The sequence below is a fragment of the Gavialis gangeticus genome, unplaced genomic scaffold (genome assembly GCF_001723915.1).
Source record: "Gavialis gangeticus isolate Ggan-Ray unplaced genomic scaffold, GavGan_comp1, whole genome shotgun sequence".
NCBI classification, from domain to species: domain Eukaryota; kingdom Metazoa; phylum Chordata; order Crocodylia; family Gavialidae; genus Gavialis; species Gavialis gangeticus.
The window spans coordinates 50,543,140-50,568,080 of NW_017729022.1; the positions used below are offsets into that span (position 1 = coordinate 50,543,140).

General features: G+C 43.8%; 2 protein-coding genes across 3 annotated transcripts in view; both read right to left on the reverse strand.

Moving 5' to 3' along the window:
• Positions 1-1,811, reverse strand: part of TCF20 (transcription factor 20) — a 215,674-nt gene extending 213,863 nt beyond the window's left edge. Inside the window, exon 1 of one of the 2 annotated variants that reach the window (XM_019514879.1) lies at positions 1,560-1,811. The gene's annotated coding sequence lies outside the window, so the exon portion shown is untranslated. The remainder of the gene's footprint in view (positions 1-1,559) is intronic. The other variant, XM_019514880.1, reaches the window with a different exon arrangement.
• Positions 1,812-6,931: 5,120 nt separating this feature from the next.
• NFAM1 (NFAT activating protein with ITAM motif 1) overlaps positions 6,932-24,941 on the reverse strand; it is a 33,867-nt gene continuing 15,857 nt past the window's right edge. Inside the window, exons 4-7 of the mRNA XM_019514881.1 lie at positions 19,469-19,570; positions 15,454-15,540; positions 14,001-14,093; positions 6,932-11,982 (exon numbers count right to left, since the gene is read on the reverse strand). Of these exons, the coding sequence (XP_019370426.1) occupies positions 11,926-11,982; positions 14,001-14,093; positions 15,454-15,540; positions 19,469-19,570 (339 nt within the window). The 3' untranslated portion in view covers positions 6,932-11,925. The remainder of the gene's footprint in view (positions 11,983-14,000; positions 14,094-15,453; positions 15,541-19,468; positions 19,571-24,941) is intronic.

Below are 24,941 nucleotides of genomic sequence, written 5' to 3' on the forward strand. Positions count from 1 at the left end.
CACCGCACTGCTGTCTGTATTCCCAAAGGAAGTCCAGTCGTGAGCCTTCGACATGCTGTTAGGCAGGGAACTTGTCACACACACCAATCTTGTCAACAACTTGGACTCACTGTAGGCAAGGGGAGGGCATCCTATGGCCAGAAGTGATGAGACCCGGTTTTAATCCAGACAGTGCTTTAAAAAGATAAAAGTGTTGCCGGATGGCGCTTCCCAAAATTCAGAGCAGCGTTTAGTTCTGGTTTGTTAAAGCAAAAAAAGGGGAAGAGAAAAAAACAGCAGCAAAGCACAACGCCACTATAAAGCTTTAGCCATTTGCTGATCATAACAAAATTTTAAGTGGCAAATGGAGGTTAAAGGCAGCTGAACAGAGACACTCAGTAGCCATATGACTGACAGGAATCCATGCAAGAGAAGGAGTGAAACATATAGAAAATATCAAGGGAAGGAAAAGATTTCATCCAGGGCTTTCAGCAGGCAGTTTTCCCCTTTTGCTGAATAGGAATTGCCCAAGTGTAACTTCCCATTAAACAGACCAACAGTACCTCCCCCGCATCCCCTCCATTTCCCTCCCCCAACTTTGTAATTTTTTTTTTGGTGGGGGGGAGAAACAAGTGCTGAAAAATCTTTGGACCCGAAAGAAGAGGGAAGAAAGATTAATTCCCAAGGGCCAACTACACTGGGCCCTGGATTGTTGAAAACGTGTGTGTGTGCGTGCGTGTGTGTGTCCTTCACACTTAAGAGAAGGTTGCTAAAGAATGTGAAATGTGAGAGCTACAGATTCCCTCACCACCACCTCCCTCCTCCTGCCTTCAATAATACATTTCAACAAACAGTCATTCTTCAAACCCTTTTCTCTGGGGTGGGGAGCAGGGGAAGAGCTCAGGTTACAGTTGAGATTTTTTTTTTTTAACTGCAATAAACACCACACACCAAAAATCCAAAGCCAAACAAAAAAAAGACAGAAAAAGAAAAAGAAAGCCAGCCAGACCTGCCAATTCTTTTACAAGCCATTTATTTCCAACAAATACACACGCATCAATGCAGCTTCCCCATCGAGAGATGCTAAAATAAGACCTGATTTTTTTAAATCTTTTTTTTCTAATCTGAAGTGCTTGAGTTACTTTAATTATTGATAGCCTCACCTGCCAGCCACCCCCCACCCTCAGTCGATCTTGTTTGCTCCTATAACTACTCGGTTTCGATAGCTCCCAGCCCAGCGCACCCCATTTCCTCCAGCACAACATCAAAGCCGAGCTGGTTGTGGGGACGGTTGTAGTTACTTATATTTTCAAGGAAATGAGCTTGCACGCCTCTCTTCCCTCTCTCTCCAAACGCAAAGAGTTGGCAACACGCACACAAACATGCCTTCTATGTGCTACTGAGGGAGGGGGGAGTCAAACATATCAAATAAAGAAGTAGGGAAGCACCAGCACAGCTCCTCTTCCCTGCACCAGGGAGTTTTCCTACCCCGGGCAAGCAAGCCCCTTTCCTCCCCCTCCCTCCCCCGCGCACAGTGGTGTAGCCTGAGCTCAGCACACCTCCCCCTGAAAGGTTCTTACCTTGCAAGGGTTCCTTATTGTCCCATCTTAGCTCCTTTCCTTGTGTTGGGGGGAGGGGGGGGGCTTGGGATATGTATTGAAAACTCTTTGTTGCAACAGAAAGGAATGGTCACAAATCCTGTCAAGTCATGTGACTGATTGAGTGATTTCTTTCTTTCTCTCTTTCTCTCTCCTTTTTTTCTCTCTTTCTGCTTTTAGGACAATACTCAGTAGCCTGGGCTCAATGTGTCAGGCCAGACTGGCTGATGACAGAGAGTTGCTGCTGGCTGGGCTGGGCTCTCACTGCAGCTGGGACTGGGAGGATGGAGCCTGGTGTTGATTAGGGTTCTGGCATCTTGTAGTGATGCCTTGAGGAGGAGGAGGAGTGTATTTTGTCTGATTTTTTTTCTTTGCATCCTCCCTTTTCCTTTCCTCCCCCTCCCCCTCCCTGGGAGGAGGATGTTGTGCTCTTGCTGAGGGGACCCTGCCTGACTCCTTGCTGGCAGCTGAAAGCTGCTTTTCCTCTACAGAGCTGAAATGTGTATGAACGCTGCAGGCTGGATCATGCTTTCCCCAGCTCTGAGGCCCCTTCCCTCAATTCTGCAGAGCCTGCTGCCGGCTGCTGCTTTCTCCAGCCCAAGGGAAAAGGGACAAGTTTTTATGGGGTACTTGGCATCTGGGCGAATATAAGCACCTTCCTGGTACAGCCCGAGGGTGCCAATGTTGACTCTTCCTCTGCAAAAGTGCCCAGGTTTTAAAAGTCCTTTCAGCCTACTATCAGGCTGGGAAGTGATTATCAGGATTGTGGGAGGTTTTGTTTTTGGGGTGGCGGGGAGGACGGAAAGGGGTGTATCAGTGTCTCCTAAGCCTCACAGACACAATGGGGTCTGTACCCCAAAGAGGATACATCACTAAGCCAAGCCATATCCTGTTTTTGGGGGTGAGTTAAAGTTAAATCCAGCAGGCTAGAATTCCTTCTTGGGGCACCTCCCTGAGCTGACTGTAACCCAAGAAGACTCAAGGGTACATACCTGCACCTAAGACAAGCTGAAACTAGAGTCCCAGAAAAAAAGTGAAGCTTCTTTCAGGAGGAAATTGATTGAGACTACTGGTCTAGAAAAGAAGTGCTGGATTTTCTAGACACAGCTCAGCTGTTTTTATATTTTTGTGGCATTTAACAAACATTCAACTGCAGGAAGGGAATGTGGGCAGAGATTTTGCTAGTCTGCTTTTATTTTGGTTGTAGCAAGAAATCAATAAATAAACCTGAAGTCCGGGGAAGTTCTCTCTCTTGCTGTTTCAGCCCTGCTGCGGGGGTTGGGGGAACCCGTTCTGCCAGAGAGACTGTAAAATCAAACACCTCTGGAATGTATGTGCAACAGAGTAACAGGGATCCCATTTGGGACTGGTAGCAAACCAACATTAACAGCCTCCTTTTTTCTTTATCAAACATCAACACAGATGATCATGGTGAAACCTAGATAGGAGAAATAAGAACACTTTCCTCTGTCTTTTAAAGACAGCCGTTTTACCCTAGTTGGCCAGATTCTCTCATTTACAGAACCCTATTGAATACTGTTCTGTTCTGTATAGATTGTTACACTGACCGTTGCAACATACACCTTCCAGGAGTATGTTCAGTAATATGACTAACAGCTGCCACGTGCTATGCTTTCTCTCTCATTCTCTCCCCAAAGGAAAAATACAGGGAACTATTCTGGTTTGGTGGTAATATTTTTCTTTTTTATAGGTTCATATTGTCCCTCTGTTTATGACAAAAGGGACCAAACCATTTTGCAGTCTTAGGCAGTCCCACAGAAAGCTCTGTCTCCTGCACAAAGGGACATTTTGATGTGGCTTCCTGTCAGTCAGTCAGTCTCAACCAAGAGGAACTTATCTACATTCCTGACAGCTGTGATACAAACTTAATGGGAAAAAAATCTGCATTTGCTTCAACCCCTCACCCATGCTATATGAGGCTCAAATGCCCTGTTACAGATTAAAGGGGTGTAGGTTGTAGCCATGTTGGTCTAAAGACACAGGCAGACAAGGTTCTTTGAGTGAATCTGATATCTTTTATTAGGCCAACTTAAATAGTTGGAAACAAAAATTTGCAAGCTTTCGGGTCTAAAAACCCTTCATCAGGCTAAGGAAGTCTCTGCAGTTGGTGTCAGGCTCTTCAGCCTGACAAAGGGTTTTTAAACCCAAAAGCTTGCAAGAGTGTTTTTCCAACTATTTAAGTTGGTCTAATAAAAGATATCAGATTCACCCAAAGAATCTTGTCTGCCTGTTACAGATTAAGAACACACAAGCCAAAGTTTAAAAGTTATAAACAGGAATACTTGAGCATAAAAAAATAGGCATATGTCTTTTAATTGTATTGAAATAAGGCAGCTTGGAGAGGAAAATAAGAAAATATTTTGTTAAAAAATAAAGAGAGTTTGCTCATATGTCAGTAGTGATACTGATGGACCCCGAAGGGGAGTCCTCCCTATCCACTCCTATTTGTCTGAAAGGATGGTACGTACAACATATGAGCCACTGAAAGATGAGACAGGCAATGGAGAAGAATCATGTGGGCTCCAGTATTGAAAACAGGAATGCCAAAGACCCCAGGGAAAAAGTAGACAGCAGATTTAATATGTTTTTTACAATATTATATGGCAGCAAAATCTAGCTAATTTAATTGTGGGCTGTAAATGCAGAGGCCTCTTTGCAGAGATAGGCAATTGTCCTGTTTTTTACAACACTGGCGAGACCGCAGTTTGAGGACATGTTTAGTTCTGGACAACTTAGTACCAGCAAGACATTGACAGTGCAAAGGGGAATTAAAAAGAACAATGACATCAAACAATAAAAGGGCTGGCAGTGATTATGTTACACAGGAAGCCTCAATGTGTAGTTTGTGCAAACAACAACAAAGAGGAGGATCATGGGAGCTGGGGATAAACACTTCCAGGGTGCGAAGACACCAGGGAGAGAAAAAAGATGTTTCAAGTTGTCTGAGGGAGTATAATGAAGAGTTATAGGATGAAATTAAGCAACGGAAACATTATTTGGTTGCAAAATAATATCCCTGGGGATGCCCCATCACTTGAGTCATTTAAAATTGGATTGAACAAATCACTGGAGAAAACTTTTAAGAACAATCCCACATTGACCAGAGGGAGGGGTTTGGGCTGTAGGTTTTCCCGTCTGTGACTGGAGGACCAGTTTTTCTCTTCCTTCTGTCTAAAGGAACCATATGATTCCAGTCCTGTGCAACCTGGACTTGGCCTTCATCTTCCTGTCATTGCAATAGCACTGGCCAGGATGAGTATCCCATGCAACCATGCAGAGCACACATAATGTGCACACAGAGTACAAGGTCATCAGTTTACACACCATGCTTATTTCAAAGTGTATGACACAGATAAGGCAAAGTACCCCAGGTCTAGGAGGAAGGAGGCTGTCCCCACAAAGTATCCCAGAATGCTTTTACCATTTAAATTCCCCTGAAAAGTCACATCAGATAATAGGAATAGCAAAGATGGAGTGGGCACCCCTTCCTCAACCTTTTATTCTTGTTGCTGTGATGTCCACTTGTAATTCACAGCTTGTGCAATACAAATCCTTGCCTAGGCCTAGTATTTGAACCACGCTTACCTCTTACAAAAAAAATGTTTACATCCAGAGACAGGAATTTGAAGCAAAGTCTGAAGATTTATTATTCTATATCTAATGCGAGATTATCAAAATAAATATTTAAAATAAAAGTAATCAAGCTAATATGAGCTTATACTGATTATACATTTGTACCACATCATGAAATAGTTCAACTTCTCTATAATACAGGAGAAATAATGCATCATGGTGTGGTTTATTCATCCCAAACAAGTGATAATAAGACCATACCATATCGTTATTTACTCTTTATATGGCACGTGTTATAGAAAAATAACCCATGCTACAAAAGTTCTGGAATAATTTTATAATTCTTGTTTTAACTGGGACTATCTTTGCACCTGCCAAAAGTATGTGGCTTACCTGAAGGTATAACCCTCCCTAAAACTAACTAAGGCTAACTAGCTCTTCTGTTCACAAAAATGTTAAGACTGAAACCTCAAACTTTTTCAGGGGTTTATCTATTGACTCAGATTTATCTGACTCAGAGCTTCCACTACCTTCTGTATGTTACATTAGGTTACATTATGAATTGAAGAACCATGTAGTAAATTAGCTCTGTGATAAATTGCTGAGCCATCTCTGCTTCATATATTGGTGTGTATACCCACATTATATTGTGTTTGTGTTATATTAAAGTGCTGCAGGAACTAACGCTGCCACTTGAGAAGGTGATACCTCCTTCCCAGCCAACAGAAGGCAGCATGATTCAACACTTAAAGCAAAAGAAAGCAAACTAGGCAACCTGGCTTCTCTTCCACGGTCGGCTCAAACTCACTGTGCAATGTTGGAAAATACATTAAACCAACTTGTGTCCAAAGTTTCCCCATTTCTGAGACTGAAACAATAACAGCTGACCTTGTAAAACTGTTAAAAATCCCAGGCTGAAAGCTGTTGTGGGTATGAGGTATTCTTCTACAAGGTTACTGAGTAATGGCCCCCACGCTGTGTCAGAGAGCTTCTAGATGCCATCTTACATGGAAGCACTTGGATACCATTGTGCTGAGGTCATTATAAAATCCTGAACAGGAAGATCTTTCAAATGAGACATAAAACTGAGGCCCTGCCCCTTCTTGGTCATTAAAAGATGCAACTTTTAGCAAAAGTTAGAGGCTTTGTTGGCCATGTACCAATTTAGATAATTACATTCAAACTCCCTAAAGATCCCCCTAGAATTTCAATTAGCTACAACACTCTTAGATTCATAGACATTAGTTAAATGGGACCATTATGGTCATCTAATCTGACCTCCGCATAACAAAGGTTATATAATTTTACATCCTGCATCATGCGCTGCCACTTGCATTTCTTCACTTCCTGTTGAAAATGGTTGTGTAGCTACTCCATGCATTGTTAAACAGCTATCACACTCCACCCCAGAGGCGGCAGCATTTCAGTAGCCTGTGATCTGAGTCCTGCAGATATACAGTTAATAAAGTCTGCCATACACTCTGGGATTATGGAAGGCACTGGGGAAAATATTACTTATTAATAATAATCTGCATTTCATTAGTGAAATGCATAATAGTGAGCCATTCTCTAACAAATAGAGATATTGGCCCCAGTCCCAAATTTGTTTTTATAACAGTGCCTTAGAAAGGCAAAATATTGCTCAGGGGACAATGAAGGTTCATATCTGTTTGGAGGTCAGTAGGGCAAAAGGGTAGTCACTTGCCTCTTTCTGATCCCCTTCTTTTTCATTTCATAGTTTCATAGTTTCTAGGGTCGGAAGCACATGCTGACTCAGTGCTATGCCCCCCAAGAGAGGCAAGTCTTGGCTATCAAACCACTACAAAGATCAAAAGGGGTAGTAATTTTATCTTCTGTCACTTTCTTGCCAGGCCCAAACAGAAGAACCACTCACACTGGAAAGTCTTTTTCCTGCAGACTTTATAACCAGCATGTGGAAGAAGTTCTCCGTTCCTGTATCCGGCTCACACCAATGGCTCCAAATCTAAGCCGAGCCATCTCTCCTGCTTTCCAGCATGCCCCTGCAGGACTGTAGAAACCAAAGGAGGGGACCTGGGTAGCAGTTCTCACTGGCCTCTAATATCCTGCTTGTTTTGCACTTCAAACTCCAATCTATCTGAATGATACTTGCAAGAAAAAGATCCCTCGCCTTTCCTCAACCCTTATCATGGTTTGGATAATGCAATGTCAAAACAAGGTAACCGGTGGCTGGCAGGAACAATGTTGTCAATACTTCATATATCTGCAGTAAATGAACCTACCCTACATCCTTTCCCACTCTCAGCTTGCATACATGCGGCCTCTGGGAAACTGTACAGTGCCGTACATACATGGGAAGTGGGAATCCCTTCCTGGCTCTGTCAGGCAGCTGTTTTCTTGCAGGCCAAAACATGGGGTTTGATTAGCTTTCTAATACTGTCCTCACTCCAATTGTTATTTACGGTAATAAAGTTACCAGCCACAAAAGTTGACTTGGTTTTCTGGTTATTCAACACAGCTTTGCTACTGTAGATAGTGAGGCAGGGCTGAGAGAGCCAGACACTCAGAGGGCACTGAGAGGACACACAAAGAGAACCAAGGGCACCATCTGCTGGCTTGAGCTGCCACCTTCCCTAAATCCCTTTCTCTGAGAGTCCGGTCACTGGGCAGTGAAGAGCTGGATAAACAAACTGGCCTTGTGAAAACACAAGGCACAAGGGAATGAGAGAGTCTTGAGCCTAGCACAGGAAGGTGGCATGGATGCACTCTGGGGAATACTGATGGCAAAAGCCTGCAGGGCTCCCAACTCAGCCTTTGCTCTCTTCAAATGAAAGGCAGCAGTGGTCAGCATGTCCCATTCAGTCATCGGTCCAAGCTAAAAGAAAAGCAGAGTAACAGAAGCTCTCAAACGCAGGCAATTCCCATCATATTTAAGGCTGAATCCTACCATGCCTGAGCTACTGCAGTTGAGGGAGTGCATAACAATGGGTAAAACTCACAAAATCTGATTTCCACTCACTGCATTAGGTTCAGTCTCTTGGTGGTTTTTCAAGATGCTCCAAGCCTGGAGCCATGAGTCACTGCACCTAATTTCTACCACAATTTAAGACAATTTCTGATCAATGGCCCTTGACTTGCAAGGGGTTGGGCACTCCCTGACCACTGTCTTGAATTCCCATCTCCTCAGAGAAGCTGATGAATCCTTACAGGATAGAGGCTAAGTGGCTAAATGCATCTATAAATAAATATCAGTGTCATTTGGATATTGGCAGCCAGAGCACCTAGCAGAGGAAAACCACAGTGCTGACTTAAGTCCCTAGAAACGCTACTGTCAAACAGATGATTAATAATCATAATACTAAATAGAAGAAAATTAAGGAAAAAATACACACCACCTTGGACCTTCTAGTTGACTGAGGTTACAGGTGTTTCTTGTTTACAAGTAGAAGGCAAAACACAATACTTATTAAAAGATGGTTCAGTAAAAGGATTCAGATGTCACAAAAACAGAACAAAATACCAAAATGCACCCAGTCTCTGCCAGTCAGTGCAGAATTCACTGCAGGAGATCACTGAAATAAGCTGTCTTTAAAAAGAGGCTAGATAATTTCATCACTCTCAACAACTGTTGCAGTTCTGGCATGACAATGAGAATAAGAGTGATCAAACTACGTGCTTCAGGACATATGGCTTGCTTGTGATTGTTCCAGGAAAGGAGGATTGTAATCACCGCACGACCAGTGCTCATTCAGGGCAAAACCATTCTTCCTTTTTGAAGAGGATGGATAGAGCATCTCCAACTGCAGCCAGTGCTTACTATATAACAGCAGATTCTCCCTCTATGCAATACTGCAGGCACAAAGACCCTTATTCCCAAAATGTCTGTAAGTCTAATTTCTTGTAATTGAGCAAGTCTGAGTATATAGGAGTGCAGGGGCTGAGGGAAAGATTACAGCTATAACCCACAGCCCCCAGACATACATTAAAAAAAAAAGTAATTTAAAGCAAAAATGTATGTGGAATAGGCGCAACAAGCCAACAAGAAACAGATTCCAAGAGGCCGATGGAAATATTTCTTTATTTCATTCATCTGAAATGTTTGGCACATACTAAAAACTATCTAATTTCATCTGATGGAATATAGGCAAATAATACTAATTCCCTGCACTCACCCTCATGGGCTAGACAGCTAAGACAGACCAACTGGTTACTGTTTTTGTTAAGTCTCTGAGACACATCGGTTACACTAATGTTATTTAAATGATCTTTATAAATCTTTTCTGCCTAGACTGGAGATATTTTTTTAATATCTCCTTGGAAAACTTCTGTGTCTTAAAAAATACCCCTCATGTTCTTCTGGTTTACACCTTCCACTCTCACAAGCTCCAGCTCCGCATTGCCTGGGCCATGCTAAGGCAGTATTTTAGACCCATATCTATGCACCTACAAGGAGATCTCTCATTTCTTGTACAATCTCTGCTCTCAATGGGCCAAGCTAAGACCCACTACAATATATTTAAAAGATTTCCAGTAACTTCATTTAGCCTTATATCAGGCCCCCTAATGCAAAGATCTTCCATTTTTCTCTGTTGAATTTTGCTTATGACTACTTTGAAGGATCAGAGCCTTTCACTGTGTCTCTACTCTTTAGCTTTTACCTACTATTTTACCACTACAACATAGGAGAAAGGAATTATGCTGTTCTATGGCTTCTTCTCTCTATCATTTTTATTTTGAAAAACCAAACAATATATAAATCGGGGTGGGGAGGGAGGGGGAGCAGGGAAAGAGACAGACAGACAGAGATGGAGTTGGTCATAGATAAATACAGTGATTTACATTATATAAAATACAAAAGAACAATGAGAATAAGAGATCGACTAAACAGTGCTGTAACTGATACTCTTGGCAAGAAATTTCCAGTTGTATATACAATTCTTAGCATCTATAATATTCAAAATTAAAAAAAACCCTACTCAAATCATTTCTATTTTAGTAAGCTTTAACTCCTTATCCAATTGTCAGCTTGCTCTGAGATTTTCTTGCCCAGGTGTGATCAATAAAACCATTAAATATTAAAATAATTTATCCTCAACATGACTACAAATTCCCCAAGAGAAACAAAAATCTGTAATGGTACTGGTTTAGGCAACAATTAAGTATTAAAACGTGGTGACCCAAATATATTTAATTTAAAATTCTGTTGCAAAAAAATAATCATTTTCCAAATGGAAAAACAATGTTAATGGGTCTAATAAGCTACCCGGTCTATTGATTGCTTTTACTGAAATAAATTTCTAGACACTGGAAAGAGAAAAGCATTTTTCTACAGTTAAGGGAAGTTCAAACTGCACATTTGAAATCTCATCTAATAAAAAGAGCAAAGCAATAAGAGGATTATCTCTTTAAACATAGTATAGGAAGCTTGGAGGCCCTGGAGACATTTTCCATACCCTCCATCTCTGATGAGAAACAACCTTATCTGAAACCAGAGAAGGTCCTGTGACCCTGCAGCTCAGTTTTAATTTGATCTTCTACTTTAAAGAGGTTTGTATGATCTCTCTCAGCTTATTCTACATATTCTTGTGGATTTTTTTAAATCTAAGGTACAACAACATCAGCTTTTTGATTAATTGTTTTGATCTAGCTATGCAATGTATTTAATGTATCTCCTTCCCCATCAGACCTCAAATGAGGTTAAGTCCAACAGACAGGTTAGATCTATGTAACAGGAAAGATCAAGGCCTGGATAGAAAGCTCATATCTGCAGCTTCCGCCCCTATCTTCCATATTGCACATCTAATAAATTAGTCTCCTTGCTCAAATAATTTTATAAATAATCCTCTAACCACCATGTGTACAATTCTTGTGCCACTGATGTCAGTGACAAACCTCCTACTGACTTCAGCGTGGTGAGGACTTCACCCTGTGATGTTACATCAGCTCATCAGAGCTTAAAAAAATTGCACTATGTAACAAAGCTTATAGGAACACTAACTCTCAGACACTTTTCTTTAAATTCCCTTCCTGGAAGGGATATCAGTTGCCCTTCAGCAGGTCTATATGCAAGACGGACTCCAGCAGGACTGTTTGTACTTAAAGCCCCACCCCTCCTTTTTCCTATGAAGGACATCCCCACCCGCAAAAGACATCATCAAAGGGAAAAGACTCCAGCTTAATTTTCTGCATCTTTTTAATGCTTTCACTGCCCACTATTTTTTACTGGAGCCATCCAGGAGAAAGCATTTGCCCTGCAGAGCTGAATTCAGTGGACTGCTGAGGAACAGTTTGGGGAAGGAAAGATAATGAGGTGGGCCCTGGGCTCTGAGCCAGGTCTCAATAGATAGATAGCAAGATCTAATGGGCATGACAGGAAAGACCTGAGAGCCTGACAACACGGCATGGGGCAGGGGGGTCTCTATACTGTCCAAGCACATCCTGTGGTTCAGGACTCAAATATATTAGCAAAACTGGGTGAAGAGAATTTATGTACAACTCAACTACACTATTTCAAGAAGCCAGAACTGTAAATAATTGACAGAAAAGTAGCCTTTCCAGAACCTCCAGGCCAGCTGAGCTAACCTGAGATTTTAATGGAGAAATTCTGATCTTTATAAAGAACAGATTAGAAAGAGACCAGGGCTTGGAGGTCATCCTGGCTTCTGTCCTCAGCTTGCTGTGAGTCTTTGGAGAGGTATGGCAGGGCCTGAAACTGTGAAAGGGCAGTTTCCTCCTGCTCGGACATGTACCATCCAGGCATGATCAGTCTTTTCTCTTAGATATTCTCATACAGGGTGTCAAAGATTTCTTCTGGAGTTTCTTGCTTAGGTGCCTACAAAGAAAAGAAAAAAGAAATGGAAGAAAAATATTCAGAATAAGCAACTCACTCTACTAGAAATAGCCACTAGTGGCCCACTGCTATAGACCCATTAAGATAATGCTGTGCTGTTCCCCAAAACCAGTGGTTCCCTGCTTTTTTAGATTCAAGGCACCCCTTGTACGCCTCATGAAACCTCTTGGAAAATGCCAGCTCTTAACTTTCACTCGGTTTTTGACTACAGAAAAATAACTGAGGAATTCTCCTGCTGCAAACAACTCAGAAAGACCACAACAGGTCAGGATGCTTTTGATACTGAGAATTCCTATTTGAAATCTCTGGGTTTATTTTATGAATCATATGCTGCAGCACCCTGGTTGAGAATTACTGCCCTAGGCAGAAGCATTGATAATCCAGACTACAGGATAAAGGTGCTTCCTACTTTTCTCTGTTCTAAAAATAGAAGCAGCCTGGGAGAAGAAGGGAGATTGATCTTTGTAAAAATATATCCGTCTAGGTACTGTGCAGAAGGAATTCCCTAACCTCTCTGATTCCACTCCTTCAGCAGCTGAATCTTTTCTTCACTATTGTTTCTCAGATAGGCACGGTGCTGCCAGATACTGATATTCTAAGCACTGTGAGACACAGGCCTGCTGTGATCAAAATTAGATAGCAGAGTAGTTGAAATGCCAGTGGATGAATGAAACCCTATCTACATTACCCATTTATTTGTTGCTAACCATCAGTGGGAAACACTAAACAAAAACACCTAGTACAGAACCCTCCAAGGGCATGTGAATGCTAGACACCTGAACTTGTTAACTGATCTGGTCTGTCCAAATCTTCCAATTCAAGGTGCCTCCATTGCAACTGTCCCCTCCCTGCAAAAACTGCAGTTGTGCCGGTAACGGCAACCATGGGAGTGCTGGAGTAAACTCCATTACTAACATTTATACTGCTATATTGTGTTATTGGTAAAAATAGTAGTGTCTACTCTCTCCTAGTCTTCTGACTGCTGCCACTATCAATTTAACGGTGCTCAGTGCCAGTGCAGAAGTGGGATAATTGGAGATAATCCCTAATATGGATATAACCAAAGCAGCCAGCCTTGCTTCAATTAAGGGCGCTCCAAACAGCAGTGCAGATACTTGTGTGTGGTTGTTTGCTGCTGCACCTGGAGATATTTGGTGTGTTACTATTACAGGAAAGGCAGGGGTATCAAACAACCCACGGGATGGATCTGGCTCACAGAGCCTCATAATCTGGCCCCTGGTACTATCCCTTTTGCTGTATCAGACCATCGCTACATGCTGTGCCCAGGATGTGGTCCACCTGCAGCATTCACTCAAGACGGTCCTGGGCTGTGCCACCCGCAGCATGCGCTGAGGTGGGTTCCAGACTGTGCTGTCCATAGCACTTTCTCAGGCCAGTTCCAGATTGCAATACATACGGTGCCTGCTCAGGCCAGAAACCTGGACTGGCCTGGGTGGGTGGCATCTATGCTGGATCGGGCATGGAGGCAGAAGGGAGGAGGCAAGGGGTCCATGGACCTGATCCAGCCTGTGGACCTACCCTACACCACTCATCCAGCCTGCAGGGTCAGATGAGTTTGACAGTCCTGAGGTAATGGGTTATAGAGGTGGACAGCACATCAGAGTTACCTAATACAGACAGGGCCCTAGATTTTATGGTCTTATTTCTCCTTGACTGATGGAATTATACCAGAGACAAATATTTACCACAAATTTCCAAGTTTTGATCACTCTGTTCACTGCAGACAGAGGTGGAGCCCGGAGCATCTGATCCCTGCTAATCCTCCCTCTCATTCCATCCCTAATGTCATTCACATTAGAGGAGGTCCCTATTACCATTATTTTCTTGTAGAGCTGAGCCCAAAGATGGGACACTGGCTAAGTGACAGAGAGACTAAGACTGTCTTTGTTACTCTCATCTCTTTTCTTTTTGAACAGTGGAACTACACAATATGGGGAAACAAGATCTGCTTTTGATGATGGGGTGCAGAAGGTTCTTACTGTATCTCTCATTTTCTTCTTCTTCCTCCCTGCTTTCTCACAGTCTTCACTCCTATGTCTGTCCCTGGCTGGCTCGGAGTTGGTGGATTTAGGCTACAAGAGACATACCCACATCTCTCAGTAACAGGCCACTTTGCCCACTTACTTTTATTCAGACCCCCTCATCCTCAAATTAATGTGTCAGCTATGGCAGTACAAGTGTTCCAATAGTTCCCTAAGAGCTCCACATTCAGTGCACCACAACAAATTGTGTATTTAGTGTCACACCACACAGACAATTACTCAGAGGAGACATGATACAACATAATAAGAGGGGTAGAGAAGATAGATCAGGAGCTCCTGTTCTCCCTGTCTCATAACAAAAAAACACAAAAAGGGGAAATCAATGAAACAGAAGGGTGCCAATAATCAACATTGGTCACTTTCCCCATAATGCACAGGTAGTCTGTGGAACTGCTGCCCAAGATATCATTGAAGCCAAGAACCTGGCAGTATATTTAAAAAAATATAGCAGACCTGTCTATGAATAACAGGAATATCCAAAGTTAATAGTAAATATACTTTCCTAACAGACAAGAGTTTGGGAAGGGATGTGAACACTCATATTTTGAGGGCAACTTCTAACTACTGGGTGTTACAAGGAAACTTTCCCCAAACTAACTGATGCAGGGTTTTTAGACTTTCAAACTCCTGATGTTTCCAAGAAACAAGATACTGAATTAGATGGACCAATATGTTGGCTTCTATAATCCCATGTTCCAGACGTAATTTCCCCTTGGAGGGCCAAATATGAGAGCTGCATCCACTTATGCCAGGAGCGGATATAGCCCCGAGGCTCTGTCCTGTCCTAATGTTCAACTTGCCAAGAAAGTCGTGCTTCCTTTCCCCAATCCCTAGGGTGGCAGGGATTGTAGCAACACATGATTGAAGTCACTGTAGTCTCAGGACTGCTTTAAATTCAGCCCCTTTGTAATGGGCCCAAAGGGTTATTATGAAACCAGAGGTAGGGGGGAGTCCAGCAGTGCCCTGGCTTTGCCTCTATTCCTTCAGGCTGAAAGAATCTTTAGCTGCCTGAGCATTTAGGAAGGGCCATAGCAGAGCCAAAATCAGGCCTGTATTTCATAATAATGTAGTATGCACACAAGGAGGGCTCCCTTGACACGCATGATCCCAGGTCTTCCACCGCCTCAGACGTCAACACATCTATGTGAGCTAGGGCTGTCCTATCTGGCACTGCTTGACAAACTAACCATTCAGGTGGAGGAAAAAAGAGAGTCTACATGGAACCCACCCACTGAGGGGTGGGAGCAGCTCAGCTCTTTTGGGGGCAGGGGAGCAGCAGAATTATTGCATAGATAAGGGCAGAGTTGTTTGGCGATGCAGTTGATCACACGCCCAATTTGGAAGGGGACCCCTGCGGGCTGTTATCATGCCTATCGAAGAGGAGACTCACCTTTGCTGTGGGACTGTTCTCAGGTGCTGGACTGTGTGTGTCATTCTCGAGGACAGAATAGATATCAGGCTGGTGGGATTCTAGGCACTGGAATGGGAGAGGGAGGAGAAAAGAGGGGCTGTGTCACATGAAAAACAGTACACTGAGGTTCAAACATGTCCTGCTGCCTGCTGCGGCTGGGCATCAATACACCTCCTGAAATTTGGGTCTCACCCTCCTGTCCCAAAAATCTGCAAGATATATAGGAATCCTGAACTGAATGTGGGCAAGAGGAAAGCACTTGAATGAATAGGGCAGTCCCAGCTTTAGACTGACTTTGGATCCCAGAGATATGCTGTCAAGGTTTTTCTCCCCAGGCAGCAAATCTGAACAAGAACCATTCTCCCTGTCCGCATCTCACACAAATTCTTCACAGAAAGCAAAATAAGACCCACTTTATGGACAGACATTCAGTGCTCAGGGGGCCAGGAGGTACTGTGATCCAGCTAAGCTCTGGATGGTATAGTATTGCACTGATATGCATGTCACTCCCAGGTTCTAACCACAATCACTTTGGGCACTTAAGGATGGGAAGTGTGACTGACCTGATAGCCAGAGGCCCAACAGAATAGTGAAGAGGGAAAACTTCCCAGCCACATGCAATAAGGACTATTTCCCTTTATTTATTTATTTACTTCTTTAACTGGAATTATTCCTTCTCCTCAGAATGCAGAAGGAGTAAAGGAACTGATACATACCGTGACACACATACATATATCTACAGGCTCACACACAGGAACACGCAGAAGCATGCATGCTTACGCGCACACACACGCACACACACATTCTTCATGTGTGAGCATCCTCTGGTCTCAGATAATTCTGTCACTAAAGATGCATGTCAGATTGAGTGATGTTCTAAGATCTGCCTGAAGGATCAAACATAACAGTCGGGAAGACTTTTTCATGTGTGTTTCAAGGATGACAGCAGGTTGCCAAGGTGGCTGTTTCTCTGGCAACAGGAAGATGGGTGGAGCTTATGCAGGCAGGAGGAGGCAGATGGTATTAGCAAAGAGATGGCAAAGTGAGTGAGGCTCTCATGTTGCTGTAATTCAGCAAAGAGAAAGAGCAAGTGATTGAGGCTAGATTCCAGGCAGTGCTGGCTCCTAGACTGCGCAACTCCTGCTCATTTTGCTGGGGCCTCACATGCTCAGCACCTGTCAGTGTCAGGCCCTATGCAATCATGATTTAATGAAGAGTGGATGAGCCAGAATAGAAGGGGGCTGGCACAGGGCTCAGGATGGACTTGCCAGGGGCACCGAGGTGGAGCGGGATGCTAAAATGAGCAGGAGATCATGTGGCTCCATCCCTGCAAAAGGCTGACAAATATTAACAGTTATTTCAGATCACCCCCTTGTCGCTCTCTTGGAACAACCCCACCAATGCTTTGCCTCCACACAGCTCCCATCACAGCTTCCTTATTCCTTATTCTCAGCTCTGTTCACATTGGTCACAGAGAGTTTCTTGCCTGGTGCTTTTTTCCCCTCACAGCAACATACAGACTGGGGGTGGGGAGTGTCCCCTGCACCCAGTGGCACAAGAATCAAGCTGTTCGCCCTCTGACTGACAAGTGGTCCCTTTCTCACTGCTCCAGTCTAAGTCATTTGCAAGTAGGGAACAAATTTTCAGAGCTAAATCTCCAAAACAAGGTTTCTTCAAATGCATTCCCTGACTTGCCCAGCCCCCTCCCTGTCCAGACTGTTAGAGGATGCTGCCGTGTTACTGGCCAATCAGAAAGCTAGTGGATGCAATTTTCATGTGCAAATAAATTACCTACACCTGGTCATTGACCATCTGCCACCGTAACAAGAGGAGCGGCTTGAGCTTTTGTCATCCCCTATCATAGCAGATGTCCTCCCATCTTGTTCCCAAAACAACTGAGGTTCCACCTACACAATGAAAAGCAAGCCTGCCACATAACCCAGCCACACTGTGGGAGAACGGTACACTGTTAAATCCCTTTTTGGATGTATAGTGTGGATGGGATTAACCATGTTCTTCTCAGATCTACTGGGAGTGCTCCTAAGGCAGCAGAGCCAACCTTTTTTGGCAGGCATGCCACAGATTAGCCCCATGCCCCCCCCCCGCGAACATCACTCCAGTCCCATTCCTCTGACCAATCTACCACTCCACTTTCCACTCCCTGCCCTGTCTGCTGCTGTGCTGCCTGTCCCCTCTCTAATCTACCATGTGCCACTTGTGGCATGTGTGCCACAGGTTGGCTACCCCTGCTCTAAGGTGTCTGTCACTATGGATCAAATTTGGGAGCAAGGTGGTAAACAGTTTTAATCCTGTCTGCTTGACAAAACTGAATCCCATTTCAACTAGTTGTCAGTGCTGCAAGGTGGCAATGAAATCCAGCAAAACACTGGGTCTTATCTATACCCTGGAAACCAGCTCCGTATGACACTCCTGTCTAGTTCCTGGGAATATCCACACTGAAGGTCACAATGCTGCAAGAGGCATTCCTCCTAGATGACTGCCAGGGAATGGCACCTTTACCTTCTAGGAGGAGCTCTCTAGCACCCTCACTAAATGAGGATGCCAAAAATATACACTGAGGTGCCAAAAATATACACTGAATTAGTTCATCTCCCAGGGCATCCAGTCTTTCCCCTTCCTAAGCTGAGCCCAGACATTTTGGGTGCTAAACCAGCCAGTTCCAAGATCTCCCATGTTGCAGAGGCAGTTTGTATCCCACTGGATTCTGCCCTTCACAAGTGCATTTTCACTAAGCTCACTTCTTGCTCAAATCTGGTCTGTTCTAGCAGACTTAGTATTTGCATCCTAAATGAAGCGACATTATGAAACGTAATTAAGATGAAACTAAGAATGCAGGATGGAGCCAACTAGGTGAGAAATTGATCTGAATTCTCTTTTGCAAGAATCGGCCATGTCCAGGGCAAACTATCTATTCTTCGAAAAGTGGGAATAAAAAGAAGTTAGTTTTTGTAATTAAAAGGCTTATAAACTTAATAGTCCCTCCCTTTAGTTGCTACTCCGTTTTTTCCTGTCAGTTTTATTTTTAAACTTGATTAAAATAATTTTAAAAAATGAAAAAAAAATTATCAACCTTCTAAGAATCCTTGAGATTAAAGCTAGAACACTCCTGGCCCATTTTGTCCATCTCTGCACATCCCCCTATCACCTACTCGGTTTGGTAGGGAAATACATTTCTTTACTCTCTGTTCTCTAGAGCTTAGTATCATCCAGTTTTAAATGATTCATGCAATTCAGTTCACATCTCTCCCCTTGAGAGCCTTTTCCACTCTGTTATAGATTTCACTGTCAGGAAAGGTTTCCTAGTATTCAGCCAATATTCTTCTTTACTCTCTTTCATCCCCCTACTCCTCATTTGCCCCACAGACTAGTTTAAGAAATGCCTTTCTCTCCTTTCCTAAATTGATGAATAGCCATCAGTGGACAAGAGGAATGGGAACGGCTGACTGCTGCCAGTTAAAGAAATGGGAAAGGGCTGTCAGTTTTATTCTGAGTCAAAAGCTACAAAGAAGAGACCCCTCCCCAGCCCTCTTTTTGCATCCAGTGCCTTTTTATACTGAGATGAATGGACTAGGTCACTGGGGGCCAACCTTTTTAGCAGGCTTGCCACAAGGTAAGTACTGTACCCTCCCTGCGTACAACTCTAAACCCCTGACCTGGTCTGTTGCTCTGCTTCCTGGTCCCTGCCCTATGCTCCCTGCCCAGTCTGTTGCTTTGCTTTCTGCTCCCTGCCCTATCTGCCTCTTTGTTCCCTGCTCCCTCCCTAGTCTGCTGTGTGCCATACAGAGGCTGCCCATGCCACTTGTGACATGTGTGCCACAGGTTGGCCACTCCTGCACTGGATCATCCCTCTCCTTCCATTCCCTGACCCTAGTGTCCCAGGCACTCAGTACCCATCATGAAGGACAGGCATTCTGGTGTAAACACAGAGGTCTAGTGAAGCCACTTTGGGGATGGGAGTGGTTCTGGTACTTACAGTGTAGATGGAACCAGATGGTTCTGAACTGCCTGAAGTGGCTGGGGCTCTTACCCCCAAATCTGGGGAACTCTGGGGCTGGCTTCTCTTTGGACATACCACCTACACAGGACAAAACATTACATGACAGCACTGTAGTCAACACTGCATTCCCCAATGTGAAATAAATACCTGTATGACTGTCAGATGTGATGCATGATCAGGGGTTATTAATGACATTTTTGTAGCACTTTCCTCAGAAGAAAAACACTTTGAGAATAATGAACCTGCCCCTCCACTTGCATTGACGTAAATCCATCAAGTGAACCAAGATATAGGCTATGTGTACATGTAAAAAAAAGACTTAGTTCACTGAAACACAGCTGTCTCTGGGGTGCAGCTTCTGAATATTTAACAGCGCATAGCAATATGGTAGGACAGGAAGTGAGGAGGTTTCCAGCTGAAACTGCAGGGACATGTTAGAAGGATAGAATGCAATAATTTAAATTGTAATTTGGCCAGGAAATGAATCCTGAAATTGCTACTTCTAAGAAGAGTATCAGGATAACTTGAATGGCCATCTGTGGTCAGCAGTACACAGTAGTATTGGTCTGTCTCTGACTTAAAAGGAAGAAGTTTTCTTCAACAGCACCATTTCCTGCAGCAAAGGAGATTTCTCTATGGGTGGCCCACTCAAATAGAGGTCAGACTGAACCCTGTTCAGCTTCTGAAATCTGGCAGCTTCATTCTGTCCAAGTAGAGTGTGCACAAAGGATAGAAATATAGGGTACAGTGTAAGCCAAGGCAATATTATTTCTCTTGATGCACATCTCTGCAGGGGGGGTTGTCTTTTGAGAAGAAAAATGCCACATTACTGACACGGGGAGGGAAAGCACTAGCGAAACAAACTCTTTCTCATGGCTGAGGAAAATTGTTAATAATGAGGCAGAAAAAACAGAAGTGTTCAAAAATATTTTTGTTCTGTTTCTGGAAAGAAGCAGAAATGATCCGTTCACATCACATGTGGATGATGAACTGCTTTCCAGTCCATTAGTAACTAAGGAAGATGCTAAACAGCATCTCCTAGAAATAAATATTTTTAAATCAGCAGGTCCGGATAACTTGTGTTGAGAAATTCTATGGCCTGTGTTATGTGAGAGGTCAAATTGGATGATCTAATGGTCCCTTTTGGCCTCAAAAAAAAATCTGTAAATCTATGAGTCTAAGGCCCACCTCAAAGCCTGAAAATGTCAGCCAGCAGTTCACGTAATTGCCTCCTCCATAAAACTATCCTGCCAAACTCGCTGGAGAAATATAAAAGGAGGTAGTTCTCAGCACTGTCACTCCGTGGTTATTCTCTCTTCATTTGATCATCCCCAGCAGTTTTCATGCAATAAATAGCATTTAGATATACATCATTTCTCCTTTTAAGGGAGAATGGTGTCATATGTGACATCTGTCAACAGTCACTGCATCTGTATTGAGGTGTTGAGTCCCCAGGGGTAAGGAAATGTTAGCTGGTCCATTAGTAGGAAAACTGATGCAAGGAGGCCATATAGATTTAAATGCAAGTTCTGGAATCATCACCAAACAAATAATGGAATTTTAGAAAATTCTAAACAAAGATTTTAGTCAAAAAAGACCAAAGCAAAAGGAAAGAAGTAGTAGAGAAAGAAAACTGTTATGTATTTGGAATGCTACAATTACCCTTAGGACTGATTGCACAGTATGATTTTTCCCCATCTTTATTTAAATTGGCTTGGATTTTAATGTTAGTATGTATATTATCATATGTTTGTCTAATTTTAAAATGTAGTTGTTTAAAATTAAATTTGAGTTTAAAACAAAACACTGTTAAGGCCTGAACTTTTAATAATCTCTTAAAATAGTTAAATAAAAAATAAATAGGCTGAATCTGTGAGCCTCTACCAAAGTATTTCGGTTATAGGCTGCATGCTTTTTATATAAAGAAAAGATCAGAGGGAAAAATCTAATATTTTTGAGGTTAAGCTTTATAAATACGGCACAATAATAGGCCATGTGCTGTCTTAAGGAATTTATCTTGTGGTGGGTCCTTAAGCAATAAATCAGTAACCATTTTCTAACAGACTCAAAATATAAAATTAACAAGAATATGGAAACATTATGATATATAATTGCTTAAATGAATGTATACAGTTATAGCACACCCTCCTATGTAGCAAAAATATGTACCAAATCTAGTATAAAAGGTTCTGGTTAGTTTTAAATCTACAGCTTCTAATGGTTAGATCAGCTAATTAGAAGGTGCCTTTCTTCAGAAAAGTAACTGGAGTACAAATGGAAAAGCTGATTAATATTGATGATTTAAATCAAGGCTTTCCAGTTGGTGATTTAAATAATGATTTAAATCAATCCACCTTGATAATCTGTGAATGGCAAGTGAAAAATGGTATAAACATGCCCCAACAACTCATAAGACACTGCATGATAAAACATGTTAAAAAACAGCAACAGCAATGATTTGCTAATATTTTGAGGGAGGAGAAGAGTGTTTTGCTTTGTTTGAAAATATCAGGTTATTTCCTTTTCCGCATGCACTGTACAAACGACTGGCTTTCATGTCCACTGCAGCCAGGTACTTAAGGGACTGACAGCTGTCTGCACCAGAATTGGTGAGATTTTTGCAATAAATCTTGAGAGCCTAGGCAATCTCCCAAGAACCTGAGTCTCAGGCCAATGGCCTGTAATTAAGCAGGTGTGTGTTGGGGGGGGGGGGGGAATGCAGTGATTTATCCCAGACTGTGGACAGGGGAGCTGGCCTCTGAGGAAAATTGGTAGCCCCACAGGACCAGAAGAACAAGTCAGAGATATTACTGAGAACTAAGTTAAGTTAGCAGCCCCCTGAGACACAGGGCACAAGCCTATAATTTCTTGTAGGCTGCTCACTTCAGGGTTCACAGAAGACATGGCAGAGAAAGCAACCTTAGAGAAACAGAAGTGTCTACGTTCCCATTGTATTGCTTAAGTGACAAATAGAAGCATTCTCAAAATTACCAGTAGTTCTCATTCCCTGTTAAGGGCACTGAATCCAGCTTGCTCTTAACTAAAATGACAGCCAGTTTTCTGCACCTTGCTCAGATGGTAGTGAAGTGCTCCTAAGCAATGGCTCCCAACTGGACTGAAAACCAAGCTACCTTTTAGTATGGGGCACCAGGCCAAAGCCTGCAAACAGGAAATGAAATGCACCGTTTGTGGAGGTGAGGGGCACCTGCAGCGCTGGTGCCCCCTGTCCTACGCGAACAAAGCACGAGAGTCCCACTCAGCAGAGGAGAGGGATAAAGAAAATCCAGAGGATGCGGAGTCCACCAACTTGGATATGGACACCTTCATAGTAGAGGAAACACCAGAAGCGGAGCAGAGAGATGACGTGATCGAGGCGGCCAACCAGCTCTTCGAGTCGGGAGGAGAGGAACAGATGGAGGAGGAGCAGAGCAAGGCAGTGGGAGAAGGGGCACACGAATCTGACTCGGCAAGCATGGACTTGGATCTGTCTGGGGATAAGGGGAAAGAGCCTTCCCCCATGAAAAGAAAGAAGAAATGGAGGGTTAAACCAAAGAAAAAGAGAATAGAGGAGGAAGAGGGAACGGTCTGGGAGACAGAAGGGACTGCACTGGAAAAAGGCAGGGGGAAGAGCGGGGAGCTGCCTGTGGAGGGACGAGAGGTTGAGGAATCTGGAAGGGCAGAAAGTTATGGCTATCTGAGCCCGAGCACGATTGAACATCTGGCTAGGGCCACAGGGATGCGGAAAGTGGGGGAAGACACCTCAGACCCCAGTAGCGGCACGGATGATTTATGAGGCATATTTCTCTCTGGAAAATAGCCTTGATGGCATTGACCATAGCATCCTTAAATGTAAGAAGTTTATACGGGAGGCAGAGATGGGATTCAATGTATAGCACCTTACAAGGCCTGGACGCGCAGGTGTTGGGCTTGCAGGAGTGCAGGATTCCCTGGGGAAGAAATTACAGATATCTGGAGAAGCGCTGGGAGGTGGGATCATCATGGTGGGGGGGTTCAAATGAGAATCAAGCAGCAGGAGTAGGGCTCCTGGCAAGGGAGGGGGGTTTGAAAATTAAAGACCAGCAGGTCCTGGAAGAAGGGCGACTGCAAAAGGCAGTGGTTGAGGTGGAGGGTGTGGAGGTGACTTTGTACAGCGTCTATGCCCCAGCCAAGAGAACAGAGAGGGTGCAATTCTTCCACAAAATGGGGATGTGTATGTGGGGTGGAGGACCGCAGATCATGATGGGGGATTTTAATTGCATACTTGAAGAGGGTGGGCGGATTGGGATAGGGCAGGGAGTCGGGATGGATAGTACGGGGAAGTGGCTGCGGGGGTGGATTAAAGATGAGGGGCTCCAGGATATTTGGGAAGGGACAGGAGTTTTTACTAGAGTGGATCCGGGTGGGCAGGGGCAATCGAGGATCGATTTTGTGTTGGTGTCGGAGGGGTTGGCAATCCGCAGCAAGCGACTGATAGATGTCAGCTTCTTGGATCATCGTGTTCTGTGGGTAAAAGTGGGCATCGGGCAAGGGCTTAAATAAACAGGGGAGAGGGGTCTGGAAATTAAATGTGTCCTTACTGGCAGTGGCAAACTTTACAGCCCTTTTTCCCAACACGGTGGAACTGGTGGGTAGAAATCAAGAAGTGTGTGCGGGAGTGGTTCACTGGTGTGGAGAGAAAGCGGGCGTGGCAGAGGAAGAAGGAGCTAGCGCGCTTACAAGGGGAAGTTCAAAGATTGTGGGAAGAGCTGAAGAAGTGGGCAGCGGTAAAGGGAGAATGGGAAAGGGTGAGGGAGGGAGTGAAAAATTGGTTCCGGACCACGATGCAAGAACGGATGTTCCTGGCCAAGGCAGAGTGGGTGGATGAGGGAGAGGAATGGGGCAGGTTTTTCGCCTTGTGGGTGAGAAGGAAGAAGCGGGTGATGGGGGCAGTCCGCATGGCCGACGGAGGGAGAGTGGAGGATGTGGATGGGGTATTGCGGGAGGTGACTAGGTTTTACGGGGAATTGTTTTGTAGGAAAGCGGTGAGGCAAGAAGAACTGGAGGGGAGTTTGGAAGCAAAAGTGGGGGAAGAAGGGAGACAGGGGCTGATAAAGAAATTGATGGAAACTGAGATGCTGGGGGTCTTGAGGACAATGCCATTAAAGAAGACCCCAGGAGGTGACGGGATCCCGGTAGAATTTTATGGGAAGTTTTGGGATTTAGTGAAGGGGGACCTCTTGGCTCTGTTAAAGGAAATTATGGATCGGGGTCGGGTAGGGGAGGGCTTTGCCCAGGGAGTCGTGGTCTTGATCTATAAGAAAGGGGGACGGGAAGACATTAAAAACTAGATGCCGATCACCCTGCTGAATTCCGATTATAAATTATTCTCCAAGATCCTAGCGACAAGGATGGAGGAGGTGTTACCGCAGGTGCTGGGTAGGGAACAAATGTGCGTGGTGGAGGGGTGGCA